Source organism: Leptosomus discolor, chromosome 1 (genome assembly GCF_034619465.1).
Source record: "Leptosomus discolor isolate bLepDis1 chromosome 1, bLepDis1.hap2, whole genome shotgun sequence".
In the NCBI taxonomy this organism is placed as follows: Eukaryota; Metazoa; Chordata; class Aves; order Leptosomiformes; family Leptosomidae; genus Leptosomus; species Leptosomus discolor.
In genome coordinates, this window is record NC_141391.1 from 75,298,250 (window position 1) to 75,325,402 (window position 27,153).

A 27,153-nucleotide genomic window follows, 5' to 3' on the forward strand; every position below is an offset into this window, starting at 1 on the left:
AGCAAACAAATATTGGAAGTTGGCTGAAAAATGGCATGCAGGCACTTCCCACCTCCAAAGCACACAGAAGTCTCTCTGCAGAATGCAAGCTTAATCCTAAGCAGGAAACTGGGTGAAAGAGCAAAACCTTTCACTTGCATGGGGTCTTTCAAATAAAATAAGTAAAATCCACATAGGGGTTTACTAGGAATTATTGTTCCAACCACACAAAGGATTGAAGGACTTTCTCTCCCGTATCTAGCTAGTATTATCCAAGGTAAGTCTGTGAAAAGCAGTAATTTCACTGAAGGCAACCACCATATAGAAAGGAGAAACAAAGCAACCACTTGTTAGACTTTTTTTAAAAGCACAGAGCACAAGCCATACATACGCTCAGGAAGTAATGAACCTGAGCACACAAGTGCTGAACTCCCTAGTACAAGTATGCCCTTTAAAACTACCAGTATGCTATTCAGTTTTACCCTGAGTGGGCCGAACCAGTTAATAAAGAACATACGCTGTCTCCGCGTGCAATAAATAACACGGACTCTCAAATGAGAGCCAGTCATGGTAAACTGGAAGTACAAATTATTTGTGCTAACAGGTGTGTCCACCTACCACAAAAAAACACCCACTTGGAAAAGCGTGTCATGTGGTAACAGCGGATAATAAAAACCATAATGTTCTCTAAAGTAAAACCAAGAAAGAACATGCTACGGGGCAGCAGAAAGTTTCCCAGTGTTATAAATTTTAAAAAAATTGTTTCCCCCGAGAACATTTTATGGCTACAACTTGGAAGAAGCCTTTGAGATCTCCTGTTCAAACAAGAACTCCAATACCCATTTTCATATGAAGTAATTATTAGTTCACAGCTGAAAAAAAAATAGTTTTATGATGCGAGCCACAGAGTCTCACAGTTGGTAATAATAAATTTCATTTACCTTGCAGAAACAGCCCTCAAATTTGCTAAGTCACTGACTGGATTTCAGCAGAAACACCAACAACGGTGAAATTCCAATTATTACATCTTTTATTTATTCAAATAAATAAATAAATAAATAGGTAAATGGCTATGACCGATTTTTCTCTTTGAAATGCAGGTGTACTGATGCCAGAATCACAGAGAAACTTTCATGGGGAGGAGACAGGGCACGTCATCTTGTGCGGAACACGTTCCACATTTACTTCTCCAGAAATGTACCCTTCTGTGTTACAATCTACTGCTTTACAGGAGATCACCTGTTAGATGTTAGCTTTGTTTGCAGAAGGGTTAGGAGGAGCAGAACGGGCAAGTCATACCTGACCACCTCCGAAACGTCCCAACAATCCAATGCAAAAATCAACATCACACACCACGATCTTGATCCTACTTAAACCGAGAAGAGTTACCCCCAAAATTAGTAAGCATTTGACCATTTAACATAAAAATACTGGTATTTTATGGTCTGCAATAATCCATTTGGATAAGTTAATCTTGTATTTTTTACATCAGCTTATTGTAACAGTCATAACTGCTCCCAAAGAGTCCTTAAGAACCATTAAGCAAATAAGAAGAATGCTTCTTAGCCTTTTTTCAAAGGAAAAGGGACCAAAAAATTAACTCAACCAACCTTTTGATTAATAAGAATTGAGTCACACCACCCCACACTGCCCTGTGACCTATTCACAGCTGCAAAATTCACGGAAAAAGTAAATCAGCAATTATTCATAATTAAACAAACAAAAAAATCCTTTTACAGCATGAAATACATTTTAAGTGTATTTGTAAGACTGTTTATACAGGATGAATTTTACACTGTACATGTTTTTTGATGTTGAAGCATATACATATAAAGAAAAATACTGCCATGACCAATACACTTAAACACCTGTACATTATTTCCTTTAAAAAATATTTTACAGAGCTCCAAACCATCAGCTGCTTTAGCTGTACATATTTCAAACTGGAGTATAAAATGGTTACAGCTTTTTAACAAGGGAATCTCAACATAACGCTGCTTTGTTCTTTATTAATTCAATGGACTCGGGTGTTAACTTTGTTCCATGCCAGCCATCAGTGACAAAGCTAAAGATTCCACTGCAAACCAAACCATAAAAAAGTAGTTAATATTTGCATTTGCAGCAGTCTGCAAATATTTATCACAATATTCAATTCTACAGTTCAAAAGGAAGATAGAGTTCATTTTTTAAACTGTAACACTGAAGGATTTAAGACAGTAAGACATTTTATTAATCTCTGACAGTTTATAGACAATAATTCACCATCATTTACCCATTAGTTATTTCAGGTGGCAAGCATGGGTAAAAAATTACCTCGTTTGTTTGAAATACTAACTGCTGTACCCATACACACAAAAAAAATGAATAAACATTGTGGGGGGTTAGATGCAGTAAGCCACTCTCACAGAGGGTTCCTGCAGACAAGCTCTGGTGGACTGAGTAGCAGTGACATCAGATACTACCTTCTTTAGAATCACAGAACCGTTTAGGTTGGAAAAGACCTTTAAAATCACCAAGTCCAACCTCTAACCTACTGCTGCCAAATCCACCACTAACCATGTCCCTAAGCACCACATCTACACACGGTGTAGAAACCTGTTAGAACATGCACCTACATCCCAGCTGGCCCCATTCAGCAGTTGCCCCCCTAACTCAAACTGACACTGATCAGCAATTTAAGCCAGTATCAGGCTGCAAGTAGCCTTCTACAGGCTACATGTTGTCTTCTGCTGTTTCTGGTACAGAGGAAGTAACTTCCAACAGATGGGCAGAGCCAAGAGCTCGATGCAGCTGCAGCTGAGGCACCATAATACTAAAGTTTCAGCTGTTCAAGATATATCACAGCTGTCATCCAACAACGACAAAAAGAATGCTCTTCTACACCCTCCAGAACTTAAGTTTCATTCATTTGTTTAGAAAACTGCTTGTCACTTGCTTGGCTACATCAGCATCCCCTCCTCAAGAAAACAGGTAAACTGTTTATAGTTTAAAGATATATAAAGATATGTATTTGTTTAAAGATGTGGCTGCCCCCTCCCTGGCAGTGCTCAAGGCCAGGTCGGATGGGGCTTTGAGCAACCTGGTCTGGTGGAACGTGTCCCTGCCCATGGCAGGGGGGTTGGAACTAGGTGGTCTGTAAGGTCCCTCCCAACCCAAACCATTCTCTGATTAAAACATAAATGCATTCCTAGTAAAGCTTGTGTCCCAGTAAGTGCAGGTATGTGAAAAGCCTCATGTACTTACAGTGAGGAAAAGAGCCTCGACAGACAGCTTTGTTGAGAACAGTTACAAGAAACATGTGACAGTTTTTAAAATCAGATTCCATCTTCTCTATGGATTCCATCCTACAAAACAGTTTAACAGAGGAATGCTTAACAGATTAGCCACTACGTTATCTTCAAAATATGACCAAAACTTCACAGTAAGTGACAAAGTACTCCTTGCACGGCATTCTGGCTTGAACTTACAGTATTTCAGTTATGTCTGTGTATACTACTTCTAGAAAACAAAGGCAATTTTGACAGAAGCATCTGAGCACTATGCACGTGCTCAGATGGCATGAATAATTTCCTCATCATCTTAGAAATCTCTGCACTGACTACGAGGAACTTTGTTGTTCCAACTGACAACCAGTATTCCTACACAGCTTTATATTTCAAGACAGCCATTCCTGGTCCCTATTGTTTCGGAGCATCTTGGGGTAAACCTACACTGCCAAATAAAACAGGGACACCCACACCGCTTTACTGTCAGCCAGCTGCTGAATTCCACTGTGGACTGTGCCAGCTAGCGCTCACCAGAGGAGGGAGAAGATGTAGATCACAATAGTCACTCCTCTCCTTTTTCCTCCCTCTCCCAAGAAGATAGGGATGACACTACATCAGATATGACTTTTTCCTCCCACATCCAAGGGCACGCAACCACATGCCCCGAGCTTCAGTCATTAACAACCTTCACAAATTATTTCTGACACTTCGAATCAGAAAAGCACTCCAAAAATAGCAACTTCCTAATGCCACAGGAGAGCAGGATCCAAGTGCTAGGTAGCACCTGTGCAAAAGGGAAACTGTTCTGAAAAAGATGAACGTGAGCCAGCCCACAGCAGCTGGTCTCAGGGCTGTAGATCAACCCTTGAGCGTTAGACATAGCTTTGGAGGCTTGCCCACTGTCATTCCTCCTTCAGCAGGTTACACAAGCACAAGTACAAAGGGGGAGAGGCGCGGCTGGAGAGCAGCCCTGCAGAAAGGGATCTGGGGGTGCTGGTCGACAGCAGGTTCCACAAGAGCCAGCAGTGTGTCCCGGCAGCCCAGAGGGCAAACCGCACCCTGGGGTGCGTCAAAACACGATTAAAGCAGATTCTTTTAATCTTGTCTCTAAGGGATGGCTTAGAGAAGAGAAACTGATCCACAGACCAACACATTAATCTTATCTTGGAAATTACAGGTGGGTTTCTAACGTCAATCACAGTGCATAAGGAAGCACACTTTTCTAAAAATCCCAACTATGACACCCACCCCAGGTTGTTTCTCCAGAAAAGGTACTATAGGAAAGGACAGACCAAAAACACCTTCAGATTACCAATAACACAAAATCTGAGCATTTGAACTAATGGAATCAAACATTCTGCACTAAAATCTTGACACCAAAGTCAATGGCAGAACTTTCGTTGACTTCAACAGCTTTACATTTTTACCACAGATTTTTTACAAGGCTTTGTAATTTGGACACTCCAGATTAGAACAATAAGGAGGTTTAGAGATTAGATTTAGATATTTTTTTTTTTTAAATAAAATAAAAATCTATTGCCTTCTAGAATGAAAGTCAAACTAAACAATTACACTTTTCATAAACCAATTAATGAATGTCAACATCTAGCTGCCTATAATTTTAAATCACCACCAGGAAACACGATCATAAACCAAACCTGTGAACCTCTCATTTTACCATTATGAACAAATACAAAGAAAAAGAAAACACTCTTTGCTGCTACGCTCTACGATCTTTTCGAACACTTAGAAGTCCTGTATTGGCCACCTTTTTAATTAGAAAATACTGAACATTCACTGACACAAGTGCATGAACTTGTTAAGTTCTGTCTAAAATAAATCTAACTTTTGCTAAGAAATAGCAATTAGCCGCTGGTATATGCTGTTAAACATCGAGCAAATCCAGTTATTTCACACAAAAACATCTTGAAATCATATTCCGAGCTGTGAAATTATAACCATGTAGAATTTTAGGCGTGTATACTTACTTCCAAGCCCCCAAACCAGCCTGCCAACGGTCTGCAAACATCAGTACTAAATTTAACACTTTCATTATAGCTTCTTTCACAAAGCTCACCTAAAATAACAATTAAAACAACAGGAACAACAGTCAGAAATTCATTGTTAAGCATAACAATTGTCATTACTAAGCTGCAACACAAAGGTATCCCATGCCATTTAAACCGATCTGTAAACACAATCTCTTCAGTACAATGTGATTCTTCCGAATTTTAGATGTGTTTTGTATTTGCTCTCTAATTCACTTAAAGGCTCACTATTTTGATGAGGACTATGCACAGAGAGTATGTGGGATAAAAGGCTACTATGCTAGCCATGTACCTCCATTTCCTGCCATACCAGTATGTATAACTCTCACATTACCAAGCCTCAGTTTGTTCAAACCCTCCCATCTCATGGAAACAAACGAATCACATAACATCCAATATCAAGAATTTAATTTTATCTTCTCTCCTTGACAGAATTGAGCAGAGACTTGTAAGAGAAACTGGATCTCAATGTTAACGCTGGAAAAGCTACCATTTCCTCAAGAGTACCTATATATTGCTTAGCATGTATGAATTGCAAAACAGACAGCATAGTTACTACTAAACTACTTTCTTGTCCTGTTAAACTCAATATATCAAATACGCCGGTTTTTTACCCACCTTTTCTCTCAACAGGCAGCGATCATGGATTGTAGATAGGTATCTGTAATGAATCTTTATCAACTGATCTAAATCTTTGGCTTCTTCTACCTGATGCTGAAACTCCAAGCCTGTACTGTGAAGAATCTTAAAAAGATGACCAGAGTTCTTAAATTCCATGTTGCACACAAGTGCTTACAACTCTCTTCCAATTTTTTTTTATTTTTTTTTTTTTTGAGTGCAGAATTGCCTAATTCATTCACTCTTCCCTCTCAAATATTAGGCTCAACCTCCAAATGACCATCAATAGCAAAATACCATCAATAGCAAAAAATTCAAACTCTTTTCACAACTGCACAATGATATTCCTCACATAAATAGGAATACTGCCACTGCACAGTAGCAGAGAGACTATCCCTGGAGGAACTGACTTGGAGTATATTAATTTTATTAAAGGGAAAAAAAGGCAACAGCAGAGCAGATATGAATCTACAGGCACTGCCTTTAAATTTCCCAAGTCACGTATACACTTTTGGATCTGCGTACTAGAGTTCCTTGAGAAGGATCCATTTAACTAAAATGTCTGCAGTAATACTTTTCTAAGCACAATATCTCTTAAGAAAGCAAGGGCTTACAGAAACCTATTTTTACATGACTCTGCTTCAGTCACCTAGCACTGGGAGAAACACTCAAAAAGAACTAGTAATAGCAAAATGTCTAAGGCAGTTTCAGAATTACTGATTTAAAACTGCCAAGTTAAAACTGAAACATGTTTATCTCAAAATCATTTTGCAGGAAGGTTACTAGACTAAGATTAGATTTTGCCCTTTTTTTGTTGTTGTTTTATAAGAAAATCAATACTGCCCCTCCAGTTACAAGTTTTTAATATAAATGAAATTGTGATAGAAGACAAACCCTAGTCATGATGTAGTTGTGCAGGCTGTTAACAAAATGCATAAGTTTCACTCTTAAGAGGAACATGCGATGTATTTGTTGTTTTACACTTTCTGTTTGCGGTCCAAATAGAGGAAGCGTTCCTTGCTCTACTAGAGTTCCTTCCTTAACCTGTGGGCTTTCTGCAGCACAGACTAGTTCTAAAAAGAAAAGGCAAGAGTATTACATCGAAGTGCTTATGAAGACAAACTGTAGCTAAAACATTACTTAAAACTGAAATTTGTTATTTCTTATTATTCTGCACACAACGCCGATGTGTTATTAAAATACAGCAACCACATACAGAATAGTTCGATAGTATATGTACAACGCAATTTGATAAATACTAGAATAGGAAATGCTATTTAAGAGCTAAAGACTATGTGAAAGGATAGAAAAAACCCACCTACATTAAAAACAAATGTGTATACTATCTCCACAAAGGAGAAAAGACTTAAGCACAAAGCTATACCCATAAAGTTTAAACAACAGAAAACCACATACTTTTAGGAAAAGAGTTAATTAACTGATGTACAAAATTTAGATGAACCCATCAACTTTCTAATTTATTTTTCTAGGACATGCAGTGTGTATCCACATGGGACAGGAAAAGTATAAACATTAACCTGGTGAAGGAGACCAAAAGATCTCTTTCTACAATCCCCAAATATTTAAATTGTAGTTCAGAATAGGTATTCCAAACTACATATCTTACTGTTTCAATCTCAAATACAGTATTTCTTCATCTTGTTTTCTTACGTTGTTTGTGAGGTATTACTCATAAAAACTTGGATTACAAATAAAGCAAAACATTAGGGTGTGGTAGACAGTTTCTTTCAACAGCAAGGTCTGAAGAATAAAGTAAAAAGTTTCCAATGTAACTAAGAACTGAATCAAAGAGACAAAGGAGGGTTGTCTCTGAGGCTGAAAAGAAGTGTGAAACATGCCCTGCTTAATGTATCTAATTTGCAAAAAACCAGATTAATATTTTATGGAATGAATCAAAATTCTCACTGGTTTGTACTACTTACTGCAGAAAGCAGCAGACTTTATATCCTTAGACCACAGAACAAGCATTTAGAGTATTTTTCATTGCAGAAGTTTCTTACCATCAAATCGTAAAACATCTAGACTATACTTGGCCCACTTGATTTGCAGTAAGAGCAGAAAAACTTGATTGTAGATTTTTTGGCACTCTAAGCTTATAACTATATCCACAGGCCAAGGAACCTAAAAAGAGGAGAGGGTAATCAAGACTGAAAATGTAAGTCACTTTAACATAACATTTCAGATCTGGTCTAGAATAAGAACTACAGCAATATTAACTCACTACCTTGTAACTCAATGTCAAACCATCTAAGGTGTGGACAGGGAGTTTCTTCTTTGCTGTATCAACAGTTTCAAATGATATAGACAACCTATGCAAGGAAACAAGTGATTTAGTTGGTGATAATCCATTTTAAATTAGTGGTTAGTTTAATTTTTTTTTAATTATTATTTCTTATTGCTAAATACCAACTGCCTGATCTAATCTGGTTGACTTGAGTAGAAGAGATGACAGCAGCTCAAAACTTGATTAAATCAGATTCTTCTAATGAGTACACAATCGTTAGTATTGCGCTATGCAAGTTAAGTACATTAGTATAGATAAGTGTGGAGGAACCACAGCTAGACTGTATTTTGCAGGATTTTGCATTTTACCTTGAACTGTCCTCTGGATAGCGTTGCCCAACGGCTTCTTGAAGTTGAACATTTAAGAAAGCAACATTCTGCCAAGTTTCCTTTTCTCTAATTTTGTCAAAAATAGATGTATAGAAGTCATACATGGTATCTCCAGCTTCAAGTAAGAAAAAGTTTCTCATTGCCTGCAAATATTCTACAAGCCTAAACAGGGAACAAACACAGAACATTTCCCCAGTCTTAACCATAGACATGAAATCAAACACAACTGTAACAGAAACAAAAAACCTCTTCACTACGAACTCACTACTGAACACAAACTTAACAAAGCTTATAGCAAATTCTTTGCTTAAACCTCAGACAGCCTTCACATACCTTGTAATAAAACAAAACAACCATGCCATTTTTTCCTGTAAGCTTGAACAGCCCCAGTAACTTCAATGGAAATGCTCATGGTATGCAGCTATCCTATGGGCTAAGCCATTTTCAGAAATAGCTTAGAGTTTGGCAATCCTGTCCCTCTTCCTGAAGAGAACTTAGGGAAGAAGATGCAATCTCAGAGAGAGTTCTGTCTAAGAGACTTTAATACAAAGCCCCATAAAATTAGGATATAGATTTTCCTTTTCTCAGATGAAGTAGGAAGAATAGTAGCACTCCAACTCTCACAAGAACTGTGGCTATAAATACATTAAGTATTTGGACAGATTAAATACATGACAACTTATGACCACTTGAAAGGTAAAAGGAACAGGTCATTTCATTCTGGGTAATATAAAAATATTGCAATATAGTCTTTTGTCTGATTTTACAGTATCAGAACTGAATATTATATTAAACAAATATGTTCTGGCTTCCAAAAATTTGTCTTCCAGTTTCAAATGAGAACACTGTTAAAAGTACTGTTTGAAACAATTTCCCCACTGAACTCTCACTGAAGACAAATGATAGCCTTGCTGTTGATTTAAGTTAGACCAAGTTTTCACCCAGGATTCTATCATGTTAGATCCCCCTTTCCTTCTTAATGATTTTCTTGTTGATTACCAAATTGGAGTAGAAACATAACATAAAATTCTTGCTTTTAGCATACTGCCATACCACTGGTAATTTTAAAATGTGTTAAGGAAAAACAAGTCTACTTTCTTACCTATAATCCTTCTTTAAAGTTTGCATCAGATTACCACAGCATGCCAAGTACTGCTTGTCTATGTGCGGATAAAGGCAAGACCTCAGTGTCAGTTCAAAAGTCTGGCAGGTCACAGACTCTGAGGATCTATCCACACAAACATCCCCACCAGTAAACTTCTCGTGAAAGTCACTCTGTTCCAAATACAATCTTCAAAATAAAACAAACTATTTAGGGAAGAAGGTTCATAATTCATACAACATATAACACAAAAATGTCGTATCTTCAAATATGTTAATCAAAATTGGATCCTCTACTCTAAAATATATGGTGCAGAAGTAGTAAAAGCTGTTTCATAACTATAGCATGTATCAAGCCTATTAAGTGATCCTTCATACTCTTTTTGTACGGCGAGGCATAAGAATACCAAAAAAGATGGCATACTGTAACCACATGATTGCTCAAGAAATAATTCTGAAAAACAACATCATCAAGTTCAAACACTGCACAGCTTAATAAACAAACCCATTACCATAGCAACTTTTAAAATTGCATTGTGCACGTACAGAAGTCAGATAAAATTCCCAGGAAACAAAAATAAAAGAAACCAAGCAAAAATTCAACAACAAACTAAAAACCACAGACATGGAGAACTGGTTTGAGGCACCTTAAATATGGGATCCCTCTATGTCATCTGTAATATTGTACTATGGAAAGACAGTATCTGCAGTCTACAGTTGGCAAGTTTAATTATTTTGTCACAGAAAGGATCAAATTACTATAACAATTTGTAAAAAGCTTCTTGCTAGTTGAATCCATTGTAAGAGGAAGCCTGGCTCATAGCAGCTATTGCCTTGATAGACTGGATGAGTCAGACATTGAATTAATCTACCAATTTTGACAAACAGAATAGTCCCAACGAAGAAGGAAAGTAATAGAGTCTTATCTACTATTAATTATGATTTATTTAAAACAAACTCCTCCTAGGACTGAAATGAAAGGATGCGAATTGCCAACTAGTATTTAGGAAAAACATAAATGCTATTCTGTCATTTGTAATCGCAAAATAAGTGAGATTTTTTTTAGCATTCATCTTTCCTGCTAATTTCCAAGTCATTTATAAGCCCTATATGACTTCCCTCATTATGAAGAATGAAGAATTTCTACGCAATTAATATGAGTTTTAGAAGGCTTTTAAAAGTTAAATAATTTAAGCACAGCACAACTGAAACTGCTTTCTTCAGAGAATATACTTTCTGCAAATCAAAGACACCGTGTACAAATTCCAAGCAGAGACATTTAAAAATTTAGATTTTACAACAGCATTCGCTATTAAATCACTTTTTGCTAAAAGCCTGCCGTGATAAAGACTACTCTCATTTTCCATAACAACAGATGTGAGTAGCAGATTCTTCATAGATTTTAATTGGTTTTAACTAAGCACAAGGGTAGCGTTTACTTATCTTCCATCACTGATTATTGGTGCTCCTCTTTATTCTGCTTGTTTTCAGCAGTAGCAGCAATAAAAATTTGGTCTACCAAACGTCACCAGGCAGAACATTGCTCTCAACAATAGCAGGAAAATCATTCGTTTACCTGGCAAAATTAATAGCCAGCAGTGGGTCATGGACATCATCCAGCTCCAAGTGTCTTTCTGCTATAGACTGCATCTTTATCAAGCTCTGCTTCGTGGCCTGCTGTTCTGTAATAGTCTCTAGAACAGACTCTTCCCCATGCCGCAGGCGAGACTGCACCGATTCCAAGAACAGGGTATACAAACTCTTTCGTTCAGCGTCTACAGCGAGCAACACATTCCAAGGTAAGATTTTGGTCTAAGAGAAAACATCATCCGAACCAAAAGAATAACTCCATAGCCAATCATTTACTTGCTAACTTTTAACATACTAAATTTAGGCCACTCTTCAGGAAAAAATCCAAATACATATTTAAATAAGTATTGCTAAAACGGTACAACTAGTCCAATGCCTAAGGTCAGGCATATGTTCAGATGGATTGCTGAATGGGTGTCTGAAACACAAAATGTTTCTGAAACTGCTAGAGCACTTCCTCCTCCAGGTGCAAAGGCAGTTAATTGTTAGCACATGAAATCACCCTTCAGTATTCACTAGAATAGATTATATTCTTACACCAAAGGGGGAAATAAAGGTAGAGAGTTTCCAAAATAATTTAACTATCTCTACTTCTAAACATTAAGAAACAGCAAAACAAAAATATTTAGTTTTCTTAAAAAACAAAAAAAAAAAAAAAAAAAAAAACCAATATTGGTTACACTGTTGTACTATGCTTTACAATCATTTGAGATAAATAATCAAATATCTTTCACCTAATTACTAGGAAGCTTTTTGTTTAAAGGAAAAAAAAAAAAGTTGCACATGTTCTCAGAATTACTCAACCACTTACTAATGGAAAACAACTATTTATTAAAACAAAACAGCTTTACTATTAGTACAGGCTACTTTCGGGGTTGTTGGGTTCGTTCCACCCTCCCACCAAAAAATTGTAATGTTTTGCAGGCACATGAAAACAAATTTAAGAAAAATTTAAAGCAATAGAAAGCAAAGGGAACTCTCAATCTTTATTCACTTTTCCCTTGTCACTTGTTTGCATTGGAAGAGTAAACGGTTTCAATCAGACCTGAAGTTACCAACCATGGCATTGACATTCAACATGGGAGTGTTTTATTATTTCAAAACTGTGGAACCACTACAAAAAAAAAAAACAAAAACAAAAAAACAACGAACAAACCAAACAGACAAACAAAGGTACACCCAAACTGCTAGATACCCTAAGGCATCATAGTTGACAGACTGACACCTCACCTCTTGACGCGGCCTGCTGCGGAGAGCCATCTTTGCATTGAAGATTCTTCAACAGCTGCATGGATTTTCCAGCCATGATGATTTGCTTTAGCACAGGTTTCAGAAAAGAGACCATAGTGTGCTGCCTACTTGAAGGGGCTTGATCGCTGCCAGAACTGGCACTGGCATTATCACTCATCTTCTCTTCATTCTCTGTCTTCTCTGACACACTATATAATGTGTAGGTAGCATACCAAAAATCTCTGTGATTAACTGGAACATTTTTGTTTCTGTGAAGAAATAAAAAGCTGCTCAGTATTTCCCTTTTCAAAAGATGAAACTTCATTACTAGAACATGCATATAATCTTTACTCTATGATTTGCCCTTCTAGAATAGAGAAGAAGCTTTCAAAACTATATAAAATAAGCTAATTCACATCACAGACTATCTAGACAGGTCTAAAAAAGACAATAGCTTTAGCAGGATAAAGAATCAGCTCACAGGAGATAAACCCCCTCAAGAAAGCAGAGTAATTATAATTAAACGTGTCCAGGAAGTTAACTATTTACAGTGGCACACATCCTTAGTAATAAAATGATTAGTGACTGACTTGCAGATTTATTTAAAACCCACAATGAAGCAAATACTACGGGGAAAGCTGAAAAATTCTAGAGCAGGTAAAACTCAATTCTTAGTTCACTTTGCTTTTTTGTATTGTTTACATCAGATACACAGTTTGGTCTTTGAAGTCAGATGGAAAACAACCCAAATTAGACAATTAAAATGAAGGACAAATAGAAATAAGAGTTGAAATCACCCCTGTTGGTAGCACTGAAAACACAACTATAGAACCACAGAAAGAAAAGTGAAGTAGGACATAATAAGGATGTTAAAGAGCTCAGCTACTAAGGCTTTAGTACAGTAGTACTAGACCTGTTCTCTTACTTCAGGTTCACCATGACTTGCCTTAACAGACAGAGGTTCAATTAACTTCAGCAGATAGGGGAAAATGGAATTGAAATTATGAGCCCAAATTCTGATTTCTGTATTCACTTTCTACTTCAGGCTGCCAGAGGAGGGATCAGCAAAATGTAGCATACAAACAGAAGAAAAATTAACAGCTCAAGTAATGTTTAGGATATGCACATGTAATTCAAGACACCTTACTAACTTATACTAGAAGTCCAAAGCAGTGAGTATTGTAATTGTAAATAGCATTTGATTTGTAACAACTATAGATTAGGAGAAGAATTAAAAAGTAAAATTAGTAATTTTTGCAAACATCTCGGGTTTGAAAAATGGCTAATTGCTCCTAAAAATGTCAACACACTCAGAGTCAGACTGCTGATTATTTAGTATAGATGGAAAGAATAAAACAATTGATTTGTATTCCAGAACAATACCTGGTAGGGCTCCATATCTAATGCAGTTTTCCTAATGGGAAGTTTGAGACAAGTTATAAAAGTACAATTAAGAAATTAATTCTACTTAAGTAAAATAACAAATGTGAAAACCTACTTTTATTGTCACCCTTTACTTCCTAGGTTCTACAGCCGGTTTTGCATTGATACTTGCAATGCATTACGTGTGTCCAGTATCAGCATACCTACCTCTGAATGATAAATTCCTTTGCAGGATCAAACAAATTACCATGGACTATCCACTCATCCACTGTCTGTAAGTATGGCCTCACAGTTTCAACCCAGAGAGAGAACAGAAGGGATACCTGAATTTAAAGGGGGGGGGGGGGGGAGGGGCGGGAAGAAAAGAAAAAGTGGCTGAATGTTTTTATACTAAACATTAGAAGCAGTATGGCAGTATGGCAAAGCTTAACCTCTTAATTGTGCAATTATAACCTAACTACCCTTCAGGATTTTTAAAGATAAAATGTTAAACTAAAAATTACAGCTTTAGGACTTTTAATGGAAGCCCGCATTGTGTCTGCTTCCCCTTGTTACTTTTGTCACCACAGTCAAGACCCAAACAGCAGGTTTTGTGGTTGTGTGGTTTTGTTGAGTTTTTTTTCCACTCTAACATTTCTTAAGCAGTAACGGATAGTCATAAAACACTCTGTGGTTTTATAACGTAGAAAACAAACAAAAAAAAGACATAATGACATATTTTCAGTAGTATAATCAACAAGTTACTGGGAAAAAAACCAAACTCCACATTTCAACATTAACTGAATTATGCAGCCCCAGAAACAGAAGGAGGGAAAGCCATTTCAAAGGTCCCTCTTTTTTAACAGCTTCCCGGCCTCCAATTCCCCACAGTTCCTCCTCTCAGTCCTAAAAACACACTGCTGCCGATCTCCTCATAAATCTGATTTTGCCCAGGCTGAGGGAACTCACATCAGAAAACAGTAATGCATTATGGCCACCAAATTTGTCCTCAATCCTCGGTAGCTGAAGGCTAGCATATACTCCATCACCATAAAGGAATTTAAGCTACTAAATCTTCTAGTGTGTTGTTCAATTAAGGAAGGAATGATTTCCCCTACCGTTTGCTCAGATGCTTCTCCAACACTGTCATACTCAAGGATAGCTTTGTACAGAGTATTAAGCAGATGAGATGCTCGTACAACATTTCTAGTGTCAGGTGGCACTTCGGCTACTCCTGTGCTGAAAACTTTATGAAGTACCTTCAGCTGTGCCAGTCGGGGAGACAGCTTATCTATTACTATTGAAAGTGTGACTGTTTTATCTGTAAAAAAAAAAAAAAAAAAAAACCAACAAAACGACAGACAATCAAAGTTGTACAAAAGTAACATCTAACAGAAAATCAAATGTTGTCAGTGTTATTAATGAGGTCTTAAAAAGCAGCACGGCATCTTTCACAGTTTCAAAATGTATCTGCATAACGTTTTTCATGTTTCCCTCATTAAAACTTCCTTGTGTGCCCTCCTCTTGTAAAATTTCCCTTGCACTGTACCTTTGTTGATTATGCATTTTTCAATTTCAGTAAGTTCTTCTTTAAAGCTAATGAAATATTTATACAAGGCCCACATAAAAGCTTGGTAGGTTCTGAACGGGGCTTCAGTGGTTTTCTTTGGAGTGGAAACTGTTCCATGCATTATGCTTTCCGGGCTGTGTCCCATCACTTCATCAATAAATTTCTGTAGTCTAAACACAACTTGACCATATGCCGCTATCTGCTCCAATACAGATCTCAGGCAGTTCTAGGAAAAAAAAAACAAAACACCAACCCCCAACTTTTTAGAATCATCTAATAAAAATTAGTATTTTATAAAGCCTAAAAATTAAATCACAAGATATTTCTATGAATTAAAACATAACACAATTCTGCCACCTCTATCGCTTCATCACATTTTCAGAGCAGCCCATTCAGTTCTATTAAGTCAGGTGCTCTTAATCTAGTCAAAACACAATTGTGGAAAAGTGATTTTTCAACAAGCAGTTTAATTTCCTGTTCCCCAAAATTATATCTTCCTAATGACAGACACATTCAGCTAAGATTCAGAAACAACTTACATGGGTTAAATGAGTTACAATAATATCATTCCGCACAGCCACTTTTCCATCATTCAGCTGAAATATAAAAAGCTTTTTCACTCCTGAAAGTAGCCTTGAAAAGAAACAAGAAGAGTAGTAATTTTTCCCAGTTAATGGACTCATAATTATATATTTAATAAAAGAATTAGCTCTCCCTTGCCTAAAGGTTCCTTTTCTTCAACTAAAAGGGGACCACAGATCAGCTGTGATGCTATTGGCACTGTAAGTTGTTCCTAGAACAAGAACAATAAAACACTAGCATCAAGTAAGCATCTCCTAAAGTTCCTTCCCAGTTGAGATAATTTCCAGCTGCAGGATGACTCAAACCTACTTTCTAAAATTGGACACTATTAAAAACCCACAGGAGCAGGACAAAAACAAGTTCTTCTTAACAGACTTGGAAGAATCAATGCGCACAAGAAGCAGTAAGCTACTTTCTCCTTCGTGAATCTGAATGGTTAACACACATAAGCAGCATCTTTATTGTCAGAAATGGTGCAAGCTAAAAGCTCAGTACTAATTCTTTCTTCAGACACAACTTCAAAGATAAATCTCTCATTTCCTTGACAGAAACACTAAAATATAAAACACAAGCTTTTCTGGTGTTGCTCTTACCACAGTGTTTCCCGTATAACCTGGGTTTCAGTGACTAGCGTTCTCTCTTCCGGCACATACAAAGGATCACTGGTGTACAAGTGGTGGTCCCTTAGAAAAAACGAAATGAAGACAGTTTAGTGGCTGAAATAACAGCTAAATCACCTGGAAGTAAAAACGAAGCAATAATCCTAAGGCTCAGTTTTGTTCTAATTTTATCTGAGTAGATTCAATGCTCATGGGGGCATTTTCAGTATATAAACAAAAGCAGAGTTTGTTTTCATATTGTTAAGCAAAACACTATGGAAAGCATTCAAAGATCATCTAGTCATACATAACAAGACAAGCAATCAAGTAGCAAATACCTGAAGGACTGAATCTGAGTGGGTTTGGTTTTTGTGGTTTGATTTTTTGTTGTTGTTGTTTTGTTTTGGGTTTGCCGTTTGTTTGGCTTTTTAAATTCTTGATCCTTGATTATTTTATTATTTCACATTCAATGCTGTGAAAACTTACAGGACTACTTTCTGTTAAAAATACTAAGCTAAAAAGTAAAATATCAATTTCCCTAACCCATATAAGAAAATTCACACTTTAGGTCAAAAGTTTACTTAAGAAACGGAGACGTTCACAGCCACCGAAGAACTTTCCCTTATCATCTTGTATTCTGCAATTCTTTGTAAAACTTCCAGAGTATTTTCAATATTTTGGCAAAGCATAGAAGGATTATTTGCATTTGCAGCATTTTGACTCAATATCATCATCAGTGGCAAAATTTATGTAATCATGTTCCAAATCAAAAAATCCCAACTAAGTAATACTGGTTATGTATCATACCTATATATAACATATAACACGGCAACAGAAAGAGCGTTGCTTTATTTACTCTACTGATTTCCTAATACTCACTATAAATTTTAGTTTGTAACTGGCTAGATAACCAATTGACTCTAAACGAAATTTAAGTCCTTGATTAAGAAATTCATTACCTTAAGGAACCAAAGACAAATCTAATAATCTGTATTACTGCAGTACTGATACATCAGAATTTGGGACAGAGGGAAGAATCAGGATGCCTTTTTTTTTTTTTTTAATTTTTAATTTTTTTAATTACGTTCCTTCCCCACACAAAAACTGTATTTAAGACTAACTTTGAAGGGAGGCACCAAAAGCAAAGAAAGAGTTAAGCTTTAGGGTACTCCTGCTTTTCAGGACCACTTACAACCCACCTACATCAGTTCCTCAGAGACCTTCATAAGGGTCAACCCAAACAGAATTCAACAATTAGATTTGCTTCTTTGAAAAAGGAAAACCTTCCCTCTGATATGACAAACATAATAAAAACTAAATAAAAAGAATCTATTAATATAAAAAACAGCTTGTTTGTTCATCTTACTAATTCATACCATTTTAATTCTGTTTTTAACTAAAACAGTAATAACTATATTAACTTTACGCTTCCACAGCGAAGATGTTTAATAAAGTCATTATTTAGCATTATATGCAAGTAAGGAATACGTAAGTGACACTGTTTTCTTACCAGACCGCAGCTAGGTTGGAATGCAAGTGCAAACTATGTGAAAAGCGAGGAGCTCTTCCTGTCCAGTACTGAGGAACTACATGCTGCTCCAGCCAGCTGCGGGCATCAGGTTCACCGACTGTGAAAACATGACAGTCATGAGGTATTTTTATTTATTCAGGAAATGCTTATAAAACACAGGAAAAGGTTATTAATAAGCCTATCCGCTCAGCTGCAGAGTCACAGATCTTTTCAAATAAATTACATTTTACAACTATTTACACTTTACTGCACTCAGATATATGATACCACCATGCACAAGTTAATTTACACAGAAATGCTTCATCTCCTAAAAAACAAACTTGGAGATTTACATAGTCTTCCAGGTCTTGGAAAGTATACTTCTGTCTCGGGCAATTCTCAAATGCTATATACAAAACCAAGCTGACTTAAAAAATAAACTGCCAAATACCACCAACTTTGTCACTATGTTCTTTTTTACTATGCGTTTAGTATATTACCTGAAAATGTTTTCTACGGAGATGTGATTATCAAGAAAACTTTACCTAACCCCTGTTAAGGCGGCTACTGCTTATACGACATACAAATATTACACAGTCTTCTTATGCAAGGTATAAGGTACCCTGTACCCAACAATATTCTATGCAAAAATATACAGCTAGAGTTAATACTCCCTGAAGCTATTCAAGAGTAAGCCACTAGTGGTTTAATTACATCAAATTTTTTTTCAAAAATGCTTCATACCCAAAACGGAGTCACAATGTTTCTGTTGTCAACCAAATTTTGTTTCAGCATTCTGATACTCAATAATAAAAAATTTACATTATACCCATACAACTACATGCTACATTTACTGTCTAAGTTTTCATGTCTATATTGGAATATCCATGTGAACTTCTACAGAAATAAACAGAAGTCTACTCCATCAGCATCAACACAAACCAGATCAAACCTTCCTTACTACTTTTTTACTGTTAAAAATAAAACAAGCAGTAGTGAACAATAACGTGCACCTTAAAACTACAAGTCTAAAACATAACACCTCACTAAAAAATAACAAAGCAAGCCACATTAGCTTGCTACATTTGAGTATGTATGACCATATCAGAAGAATTAGAGCTTATTCTAACCTTTCCAGGAAACATTAGGTACTGTTTTCTTATTTGGATCTTGGTCTTCTAAAGGTGTCCTGTCCACTTGAATACCCGAGTCCTCCCTGCTTAAAGGCTGAGCGTCTTCCTCCTCTTCACTTTCTCCAGACCAATCCTATTAAGTGCAACAAAACCCAGTACGTTTCAGTACATGACAGACAGATCTATATTCACTTCCTATTGACCCGAGAAGCCGAACATAAACTCTTCTTTCTGCCACCATAAAGTAAATTCAGGACACTAAGACTAACAAAACAGTCTGTGGCAGACACTTATAAGTTATACATAACATTAATAAGCAGACAAATGAGAGAATTGGAGAAGATCAGAGAACAACCAGTTCTGATTAGGAGCAGGCTGGGGTCAGCAGAAGGAACCAGTTTAGTTGCAAGCTTAAGTCAAAATACCATGAAGAACAAAAGCACTTGTTTTACTATTACTCTGCTTGGGTCTGTGTGTATTTCTTGCTATCAAGTAAGAAGTGACAAACCAGTAATCCTGTGAGAATCATACAGAGCATACAAATCGTCTCTCTCACATGCTTCAAACCAGTTTATACAGTTGATCTTTTTACCTTAAGAAATTACTTACTGGTGTATCAATGCCTGGGCCAAAGTAGATTTCTTCTCCTTCCATCAAATACTTTCCCCAATCAAATTCTTCTTCCTTTTCTAAGAGAAGTACAAACATAAAAATAGTAAATACCATATAACTGACTTCCTTTTCCTCTAAAAGCATTTCCAAAGCTAAAATTACATTGTTACTCTAAATCTAAACCAAAAGGCATTCCCTTCCACTTAAGGTTACACCACTGTTTCTTTAACACTTTCAGACACGTAAATTGTGACGTATCAACCATGTACATTGCTTATTTATTAATTCTCAATTTTGCTGCTCATACACTCAAAATACACAACAGTGTGCCATCAGCACATTTATCTGTACTAGGTTACACTACCCTACACTTCAATCCTGGAAAAACATGCAAGAATGCAACATATCACTTATTGTCACTAGTCCCACTTAGCTTGGTGGAAACATTCTAAACGTATTAATTTACATATGCACAAGGATCCTGGACTGTAAACAACATAAAGCAAGAACTCTCTTACTCTCCAAAAAAGACACCACATAGCCATGAAGTGATGTGTAATACTTTAAAAATAACAAATCACACTTACAATATATTATATCTTAAACATGAAGCTTACTCAACTGTAATTAGTGTTGTTTGAGATAACCTCTTCATATTCACATTCCTGGAATGGGCTGAAAGTGCATTCAAAACACCGCCGAGGGAATGTGCAGAGATCATTCAAAAAGGAATCTTAAGATGCAAGATTTTCTTTAGGTTAGTCTGAAATATTCTTCTTTCAGTCTATGATACAACACTGTAAACAAATGGGGGATGGCATCCACTCAAACTTAAGCACAAGCCTCATTTTTAGGCCCTGAGTGAAAACAGTCCTACTTTAGAAAGCAGGCAGATGGGATCTCCCTCCAGAAACCTTCAAAAGTATCTCCCTTTCCTTGACTACACAGGGAACATAGGAATTTACATCACCACAGCTGTTTCAGCAGTCCTCCTATTGAAGTGCAAGACACAGACTGAGGACGGAACCCCGTTGTCTGCCTTTGAGCACAGAAGCATTGCTGAACAAGTGGAGAATGTTAGTAAGAGATAGCGGTACAAGTCAAAGACAGCTCCCAAGGTACTTTGGTGGCTGGAAAACTTAATTAGGTGATGTGACATAAATGGGGGTATGAAGGAGTTGCAGGCTATTTTAAAGGTATAAACCACAAAAAGACAATCAATAAAGCACCTTGAAGTGAAGGAGATAAAATGGAGAGGAAAACATCCTTCTCATGAGATTGTGTTAATGGATTCTATTAGCAACATAAACATCATGAAAACTTACCCACTTCTTTGTCTCTTGGTTTTTCCACATAGGTGGTGTTGGATGGAGAATCAGACAAACACAACAGAAGAGACAGTATGGAATAGTGTGTATCTGTCTTTAAAACACATTAAAAAAAGCGAGTCAATAAGTAGTCTAAAAGACTTCAGTTAGGAACAAACTCAGCCTACTATCTGCACGAAGCTCCCCATCAGCCCCCATTCCCCAGTCTTGAACTACAAAAAGAACATCTGCAACATGATACTGAAAGTTATTTGTTCTCTTTTACCTCCTAATTAGCCAATCAACATATAAATACTCCAAAAGTAACCACAGCATCATAAACTCCCTCTTACTGAGCTGATAGTCTAGGAATACGGAAAAGAGCTAAGAGGAACTCTGGAAGTAAGAAGTCACTGGAGGACAAGGGATAACGGACAGCTACGTTAATGTGGATGAGGCAGAAGGACACAGGTAATGGGCCTGCAGGAAACCAAGTCTTAGTTCCCTTATGGGTACGGTTGATTATTTCAAACAGAGGCTAAAATGAAGTTAGCTAAAACACTTTGCCAAATTCCCTATATTTTAAGATCACGTTCACATTACCTTCCTTCCTTCATCTGAAAATCTACACAACACAAAGCATTAAGGATGCATCTTTACCTCCAATATTGCACTAATGTGGTTGTGAAACAAGAGGCTTCCAACCAGGTTAGAATACTGTGCCAACACTGGTATGCTGCCAAAATCTGTGTTGTGGTCTATTCCCTAATATCTGTTTACAGTACAACCATTTCTTAGTTAAGAAAGACTTTTCTTTGGCCTGATTCTAACTTTCCAAAGTTCTTCAGCAGACCATTTCATATCCGACACATGAAGATTCTGCTACCTACATCCTGTATACTTTGGCACATAGATACACACGCTTACAAAGCTGTCTGGGAATGAGATCCACTTGTATTTAAAAAAAAAATAAAATCTCAAATTTCTGATAAAGCGGCATCATACTCATCGAGTATATACGGAATACAGCATGTTCCTACTGAACGTTACTGACTCTACAGGAGTCTGTCAAGGAACACCAGAAGGCTGTTGACAAAATCACACATGCAAGCTAGTGTTTCCCTTACCAGTCATAAAATTGTTAAATACTCAACCTTCCCAGCTAAGTGCCACTACTAAAAATTAAATGCAGTTTAACTTCCCAAGTATGAGATATTGTGTATCTCCAGCTATACCCCAATTGCATTTTCAAAAGGCCAGGGCAGGAGGATGAGGAAGCTCTTTCAAGTCTTAGGATACTCACAACATTCAAGTGTTTGCTTGAGCTTTTGTTTGGGTCGGTTTGTTTTTAATTTTAGTCAACTCTCAAAACAAGCACAACTAAAGGTACTTCTTCAAAAATCTGAAGAGTACAGTCTAGTAACTGAACATACATGTAAGCTATTGAGGGTTCCAGGGTTTTCCCCCCAAATTAGGGAAAACCTAAAACAGAGCAAAGAAAGGTAAACGTCAGTTCAATATGAAGTAAAGTCAGACTACAGCTCAGAACACACTGCCCTATCAAAGAATATCACCATACAGAGTACCACCTCTTGTGTCACAAGCTTAAATTTCCCAATAGCAGGAACTTTCCGCTTTCAAAGATCAAATTCATTATTAAATTACCACACTGGAAAGTGTCCAAGTGAGACTTCTGCCGTATCCATCCAGTCCGTATCCTAAATGGACTTCATACAAAGTGCATCAAAGGTGAAACATACACATATGTTTCCTCAACAAGGAAGCTACAGGGCAGGAGCACTACATTTGGAAATACTGAAATCAAAACGTCCAGACACATTACTTAAGGTAAAAAAAATTGGGCAAAGAGTAAGAACTGCTCAGTTCACTGTTGTTTTAGAACAGACGGGAATCCAGATTCTAGCTACAGCATCTGTACAATGCTGACCATAAAACATCTGCTCTGCAATGAGATGATGTCCTTTAAGTCATGAAACTGCGCATGTGGAAACCCCAACAAGACAATAAACACATTTCTAAAATAAATGAGGAAACTAAAGAATAAGACCTTGAAAATCCTTAACCTGAACAGCAACCGCAAACCTCACTGCTAAGTAATCCGAAATTTCCGACACAACATTACAGCTGAAGTCCCCATTGTCAGTACAAATGCAAGAGAGCTGGACAAAAAGAACAAGGAAATTGCAACATACGCACCTTTGTTTCTTCAATACTTGGGAGTGGCGAGTTCAGAAATTTTTCTGTTAGTCTTTTCCAGCTTGCAGCTTTTCCAAGGTCAGAATGAACTATCAGTTTTTCATGTATTCTAATAACAAAAATAGTATCAAAAATGCTTCAGAAAAAAGGTAACTAATCCAGTATTAATCCATAAGCATAAAACTTACCCTTCTATAGTCCTCTCTACTTTGTGACTGTTCACATCAAGAAAACGGTGAAATCTGTGTAAGAAATCTGTATTAGAATACCTTTTAAAAGGAAGCTTAAGTAAGGAAGAAAATAAATCTTGGTTACATATATAAGGACAACATAGTTTAATAATGCATTCTTAGTTCAGAAACCATTAAACATCAACAAAATTTAATCTCAGTGGCTCTTAGCTCAAGAAGGATTAAATACAATTGACCTTGAAGATGGAAAAAGGGAACGCAGGTTCCATTGAAAGAGCTGAATGGAAAATTACTTCTCTATCAGCAAACTAAGCAACTAAAGTATGCTGTCAGTTAAGTGGAGCAAGAAGATCAAGAACTGTATCTGTATCTGTGTCAAATGCACAAAAAACTACCTGGCACTTGCATCACAAGCACAGGCAAAACAAAGACCCACGTGGGAAGGCCTCTAAACCCAAATGAAGCTCCTTTACAAATAGTAAAGGACAGCGCCTAAAAGAAGAGAGAGCTTAATCAAAGTAAAGAAAGAAATACCACCAAAGGCAGCACATATAGGGACAAAATATGGACTTGTGGAAAGTAAGATGGACTTTGCAGAAGCAACTGGAATATGAATAAGATAGAGAAAAAACAGCGAATGGGACATGACAGCAGTGAGGACAAAGTCAAGATACTCTATATGTAGGCCCTCAAAGCCAACCTAGCGTTTTGCCTCAGCTTCCAGCAACAACTGTACAGAACACAGGGGTAAAACTCTCCCAGCCACAGACAGAAATGGAAACTACTGGACCTGAACCAGGAGCAAAAGTTAAGCTAAACTGACTGAATTGGAAAGACAATCTAAAATCACCTCAATGTCAAGTAATGAACTAGAAAACAAAACTGTAAAGCAGGTAGCCAGGATTTTTAATAAGCATCACTGGAGGATGAAGCTATGTCCATATTAAAGAAAAAAAAAATTACTTTGTTAACAACAGACCCATTAGTCTGGTTTCAGCTGTATGTAAGGCTTTGGAATAAAAGCATGACAAAATGTAACATTAACTAGGTAGCTGACATTTATGCTAAGAAAATATAGCTTATCTCATTTATTACAGCACATTAGTGTACATAGGAAAGCACTAATTCAAATGGAAATGGAGGTAAGTACAAGAACTGGAAGATTCAGAACAACAGACTGGAAAGACCAATTAAAAAAAAAAATCTGCATTGAAAACAAAAACTAAGCTGAAGAGAAGTTATTAGAGAAATTCCCTTAGTCTATTACCTAAAGCTTTAATTAATGACCCTAACGCATACATGCCAAAAAACTATCAATTTTTTTTAGGCAAGTTGGGAACATCACTAATAGAAGAGGACTAGCGTGCTGTAAGAAAAGAAACAGATGAATCCAAGAACTGCAGCATAGAAACATCATCGAATATAACAATACAAACCACAAGTTTCACAAACTTGAAACTAAAGTGAGTTTCTGCTACAAGCTCAGGTCTTACAGTTTGGAAATACGGTATTAGTCAATCTCAGGATGACATTCCATGCATATTTCTTAAGACAACAATTCTGGCATAAAACCCTTCCTCTTCCCAACCCTCACTGTCAAAACCAGTTTGTTATCAACTCTGCATCAGCCCCTCTGTTTTCCTGCCATGTTGTTTTTAAAAAAAAACAAAACCAAAAACAACCTAACAATTCCCCAATCTAAAAGAGCACATAGCTACACAAGCAACTGGGTCACTGAAACAGAAGGAGAGATGTCACAAGAGGAGATGGAAGACAAGGTGCATTTATGTGGCTCAGGCAACCCTGCTACCATTACCAATCTGCAGGCTCAGAACAACAACTGCTACAAGCACCTATTTTGATGAAGCTACAAAACCAACAAACGCACTCCTATGATGTATTACACAAAATATTTCTGGTAAATATAAGGAACACAGGGAGAGCGCAGTTATAAATACCATATTCCTACATTCCCAATGAATACAACTAGCCTCCTCAAAATTCAGCAAAGAGTTGAACTTGTCAGAACGTCGGCTGCAAGTCATACCCAGCTCTCCCACACCTCCAACTCACCTTTGCTGTTGACCAAAAGTTATCTGGTTATTAAAATAGTCTTATTTGTCTATTACTAGTTCAGATTCACAACCTGACTTGATGCAACACAGTTACACCATTGCTTACCCCCCAAAATGGATTTAAACAGTATAAAAATGTAAGTAGCATTGATTTTTAAATGGATTAGGTACTTGCTCCATGAAGTTAAGCAAGTACATTACACTCCAAAGAGGCAGCAGTTAGTGACAGTATGGGAAACTGGAAACAGATCGTGCAAAAAATGGCAGCAGATACTGAAACAACTGTGGTAACTGTGATAAGCAGTGTGTAAAACTTTACTAAAGACATTTTAGGTGGCGGTGTAATAGAATTAAAGGGACACAGACAATATATATTACAGGTTAATAAAGACCATGTTTATGACAAGCTCAAATAACATCAAACACATTCTCTTCTGCGGACTGATAACCTTTCATATAAGCAGCACATTATTCTTGGCCAGAAACTTTATCTCGATTTGGTGGAGTTCCCTTTACTTGCTCATTACATATAACGATTATTTCTTGACTTCCCTCCAACAAACAAAAACTTGGATGGCTAAATGAAGATGCTGAAATGTACCCTTTTATGGATCAGGAGAAGAGCCCTAAAAGACCGAGATTTCAGAGTAACAGTCATAGCCACTGGCTCTCCGACAGGGACCCGGTGCTAGCCCCGACACCGCGCACGGCAGGGACAGCAGGCCGTGGCCCCGCACCACACCCCAGCACCCACAGGGCACCCTCCTTGCTTCCAGGTGAGCAGGCGGCAGGGCTGCCGGGCGGCCCACACCGCACCGCCGCCCCTCAGTACAGCGGAACGGGGCTGGGGGCGAACGAGCGAGCGGGGCCCTTCGCCCCGGCGATGCCGAGGCAAGGAGCCCCCGGCAGGGCTGGCCGCGCTTCCCTCCCGGTGTGGGGCCGGCCCCGCGGGGCCGTGGCAGCCGCGGAGCTTCTCCCCGACGGCGGGCTCTGACCTGAAGTTGGACCAAGCGAAATTCAGCGCCGTCTGGAACCGGCCGCCGCCCAGCTCCTCCTCAGGCAGGCCGGTCACGCTGCGCACCAACGCGCGGACGGCCCGGTCCTGCTCCTGCTCGAACCGGCTGCGGTGGCCGGGCGAGGCCAACGGCGCCGCCATGGCCGCAGCGGCGGGCGAGCTGGGGGGGGGGGCGGGGGGCGCGACACCTCCGGGAGGCGCCACCGAGCCGCCCCTCACCGCCGCCGCCGCCGCGCTGGCGGTCACCGCTTCTCGCGAGACTTCTCTGGGACTTCTCGCGAGAGCCTGCTCCCCAGTCGGCCCAGGGGATTTGGCGGGGACGGGTCGTGCGCATGCGCGGGGCGGAAGAGGGGTGAAGGGAGGCCGGGGGCGGGAAGGGGTGTGAGGGGTCCGGCCTTACCCGGAGTGGCAATGGCCCTCCGGCCCCGCTTCTGCAGCATTTTCCTGACGTCACTTATTTTCGGAAATGTCCCCGTAAAGACGACACCCGGGATGAGTAATTGGGTAATGGTGG

General features: G+C 38.0%; 1 protein-coding gene across 3 annotated transcripts; it reads right to left on the reverse strand.

Annotated features, from left to right (window-relative positions):
• Nucleotides 1–986: 986 nt before the first annotated feature.
• Nucleotides 987–26,780, reverse strand: TUBGCP5 (tubulin gamma complex component 5). Of its 3 annotated transcripts, XM_086477124.1 has the most exons (24): nucleotides 26,620–26,780; nucleotides 23,547–23,600; nucleotides 23,359–23,467; nucleotides 21,160–21,256; nucleotides 20,457–20,567; nucleotides 19,832–19,911; nucleotides 19,220–19,355; nucleotides 18,090–18,207; nucleotides 16,574–16,663; nucleotides 15,938–16,031; nucleotides 15,378–15,624; nucleotides 14,947–15,149; nucleotides 14,057–14,172; nucleotides 12,467–12,735; nucleotides 11,223–11,421; nucleotides 9,648–9,836; nucleotides 8,525–8,707; nucleotides 8,157–8,241; nucleotides 7,933–8,053; nucleotides 6,806–6,984; nucleotides 5,912–6,037; nucleotides 5,234–5,322; nucleotides 3,223–3,323; nucleotides 987–2,056 (listed from the first exon to the last, which is right to left on the reverse strand). In XM_086477124.1, exons 1-24 carry the CDS (start codon nucleotides 26,778–26,780, stop codon nucleotides 2,010–2,012), a joined length of 3,204 nt encoding a protein of 1,067 aa, XP_086333250.1. In that variant the 3' UTR covers nucleotides 987–2,009. The 3 variants fall into 3 exon arrangements, with proteins under 3 accessions (XP_086333250.1, XP_086333258.1, XP_086333265.1); XM_086477132.1 differs by lacking the exon at nucleotides 20,457–20,567; XM_086477139.1 differs by lacking the exons at nucleotides 20,457–20,567; nucleotides 21,160–21,256; nucleotides 23,359–23,467; nucleotides 23,547–23,600; nucleotides 26,620–26,780 and having other exon boundaries at nucleotides 14,057–14,121; nucleotides 19,832–19,905.
• Nucleotides 26,781–27,153: the final 373 nt, after the last annotated feature.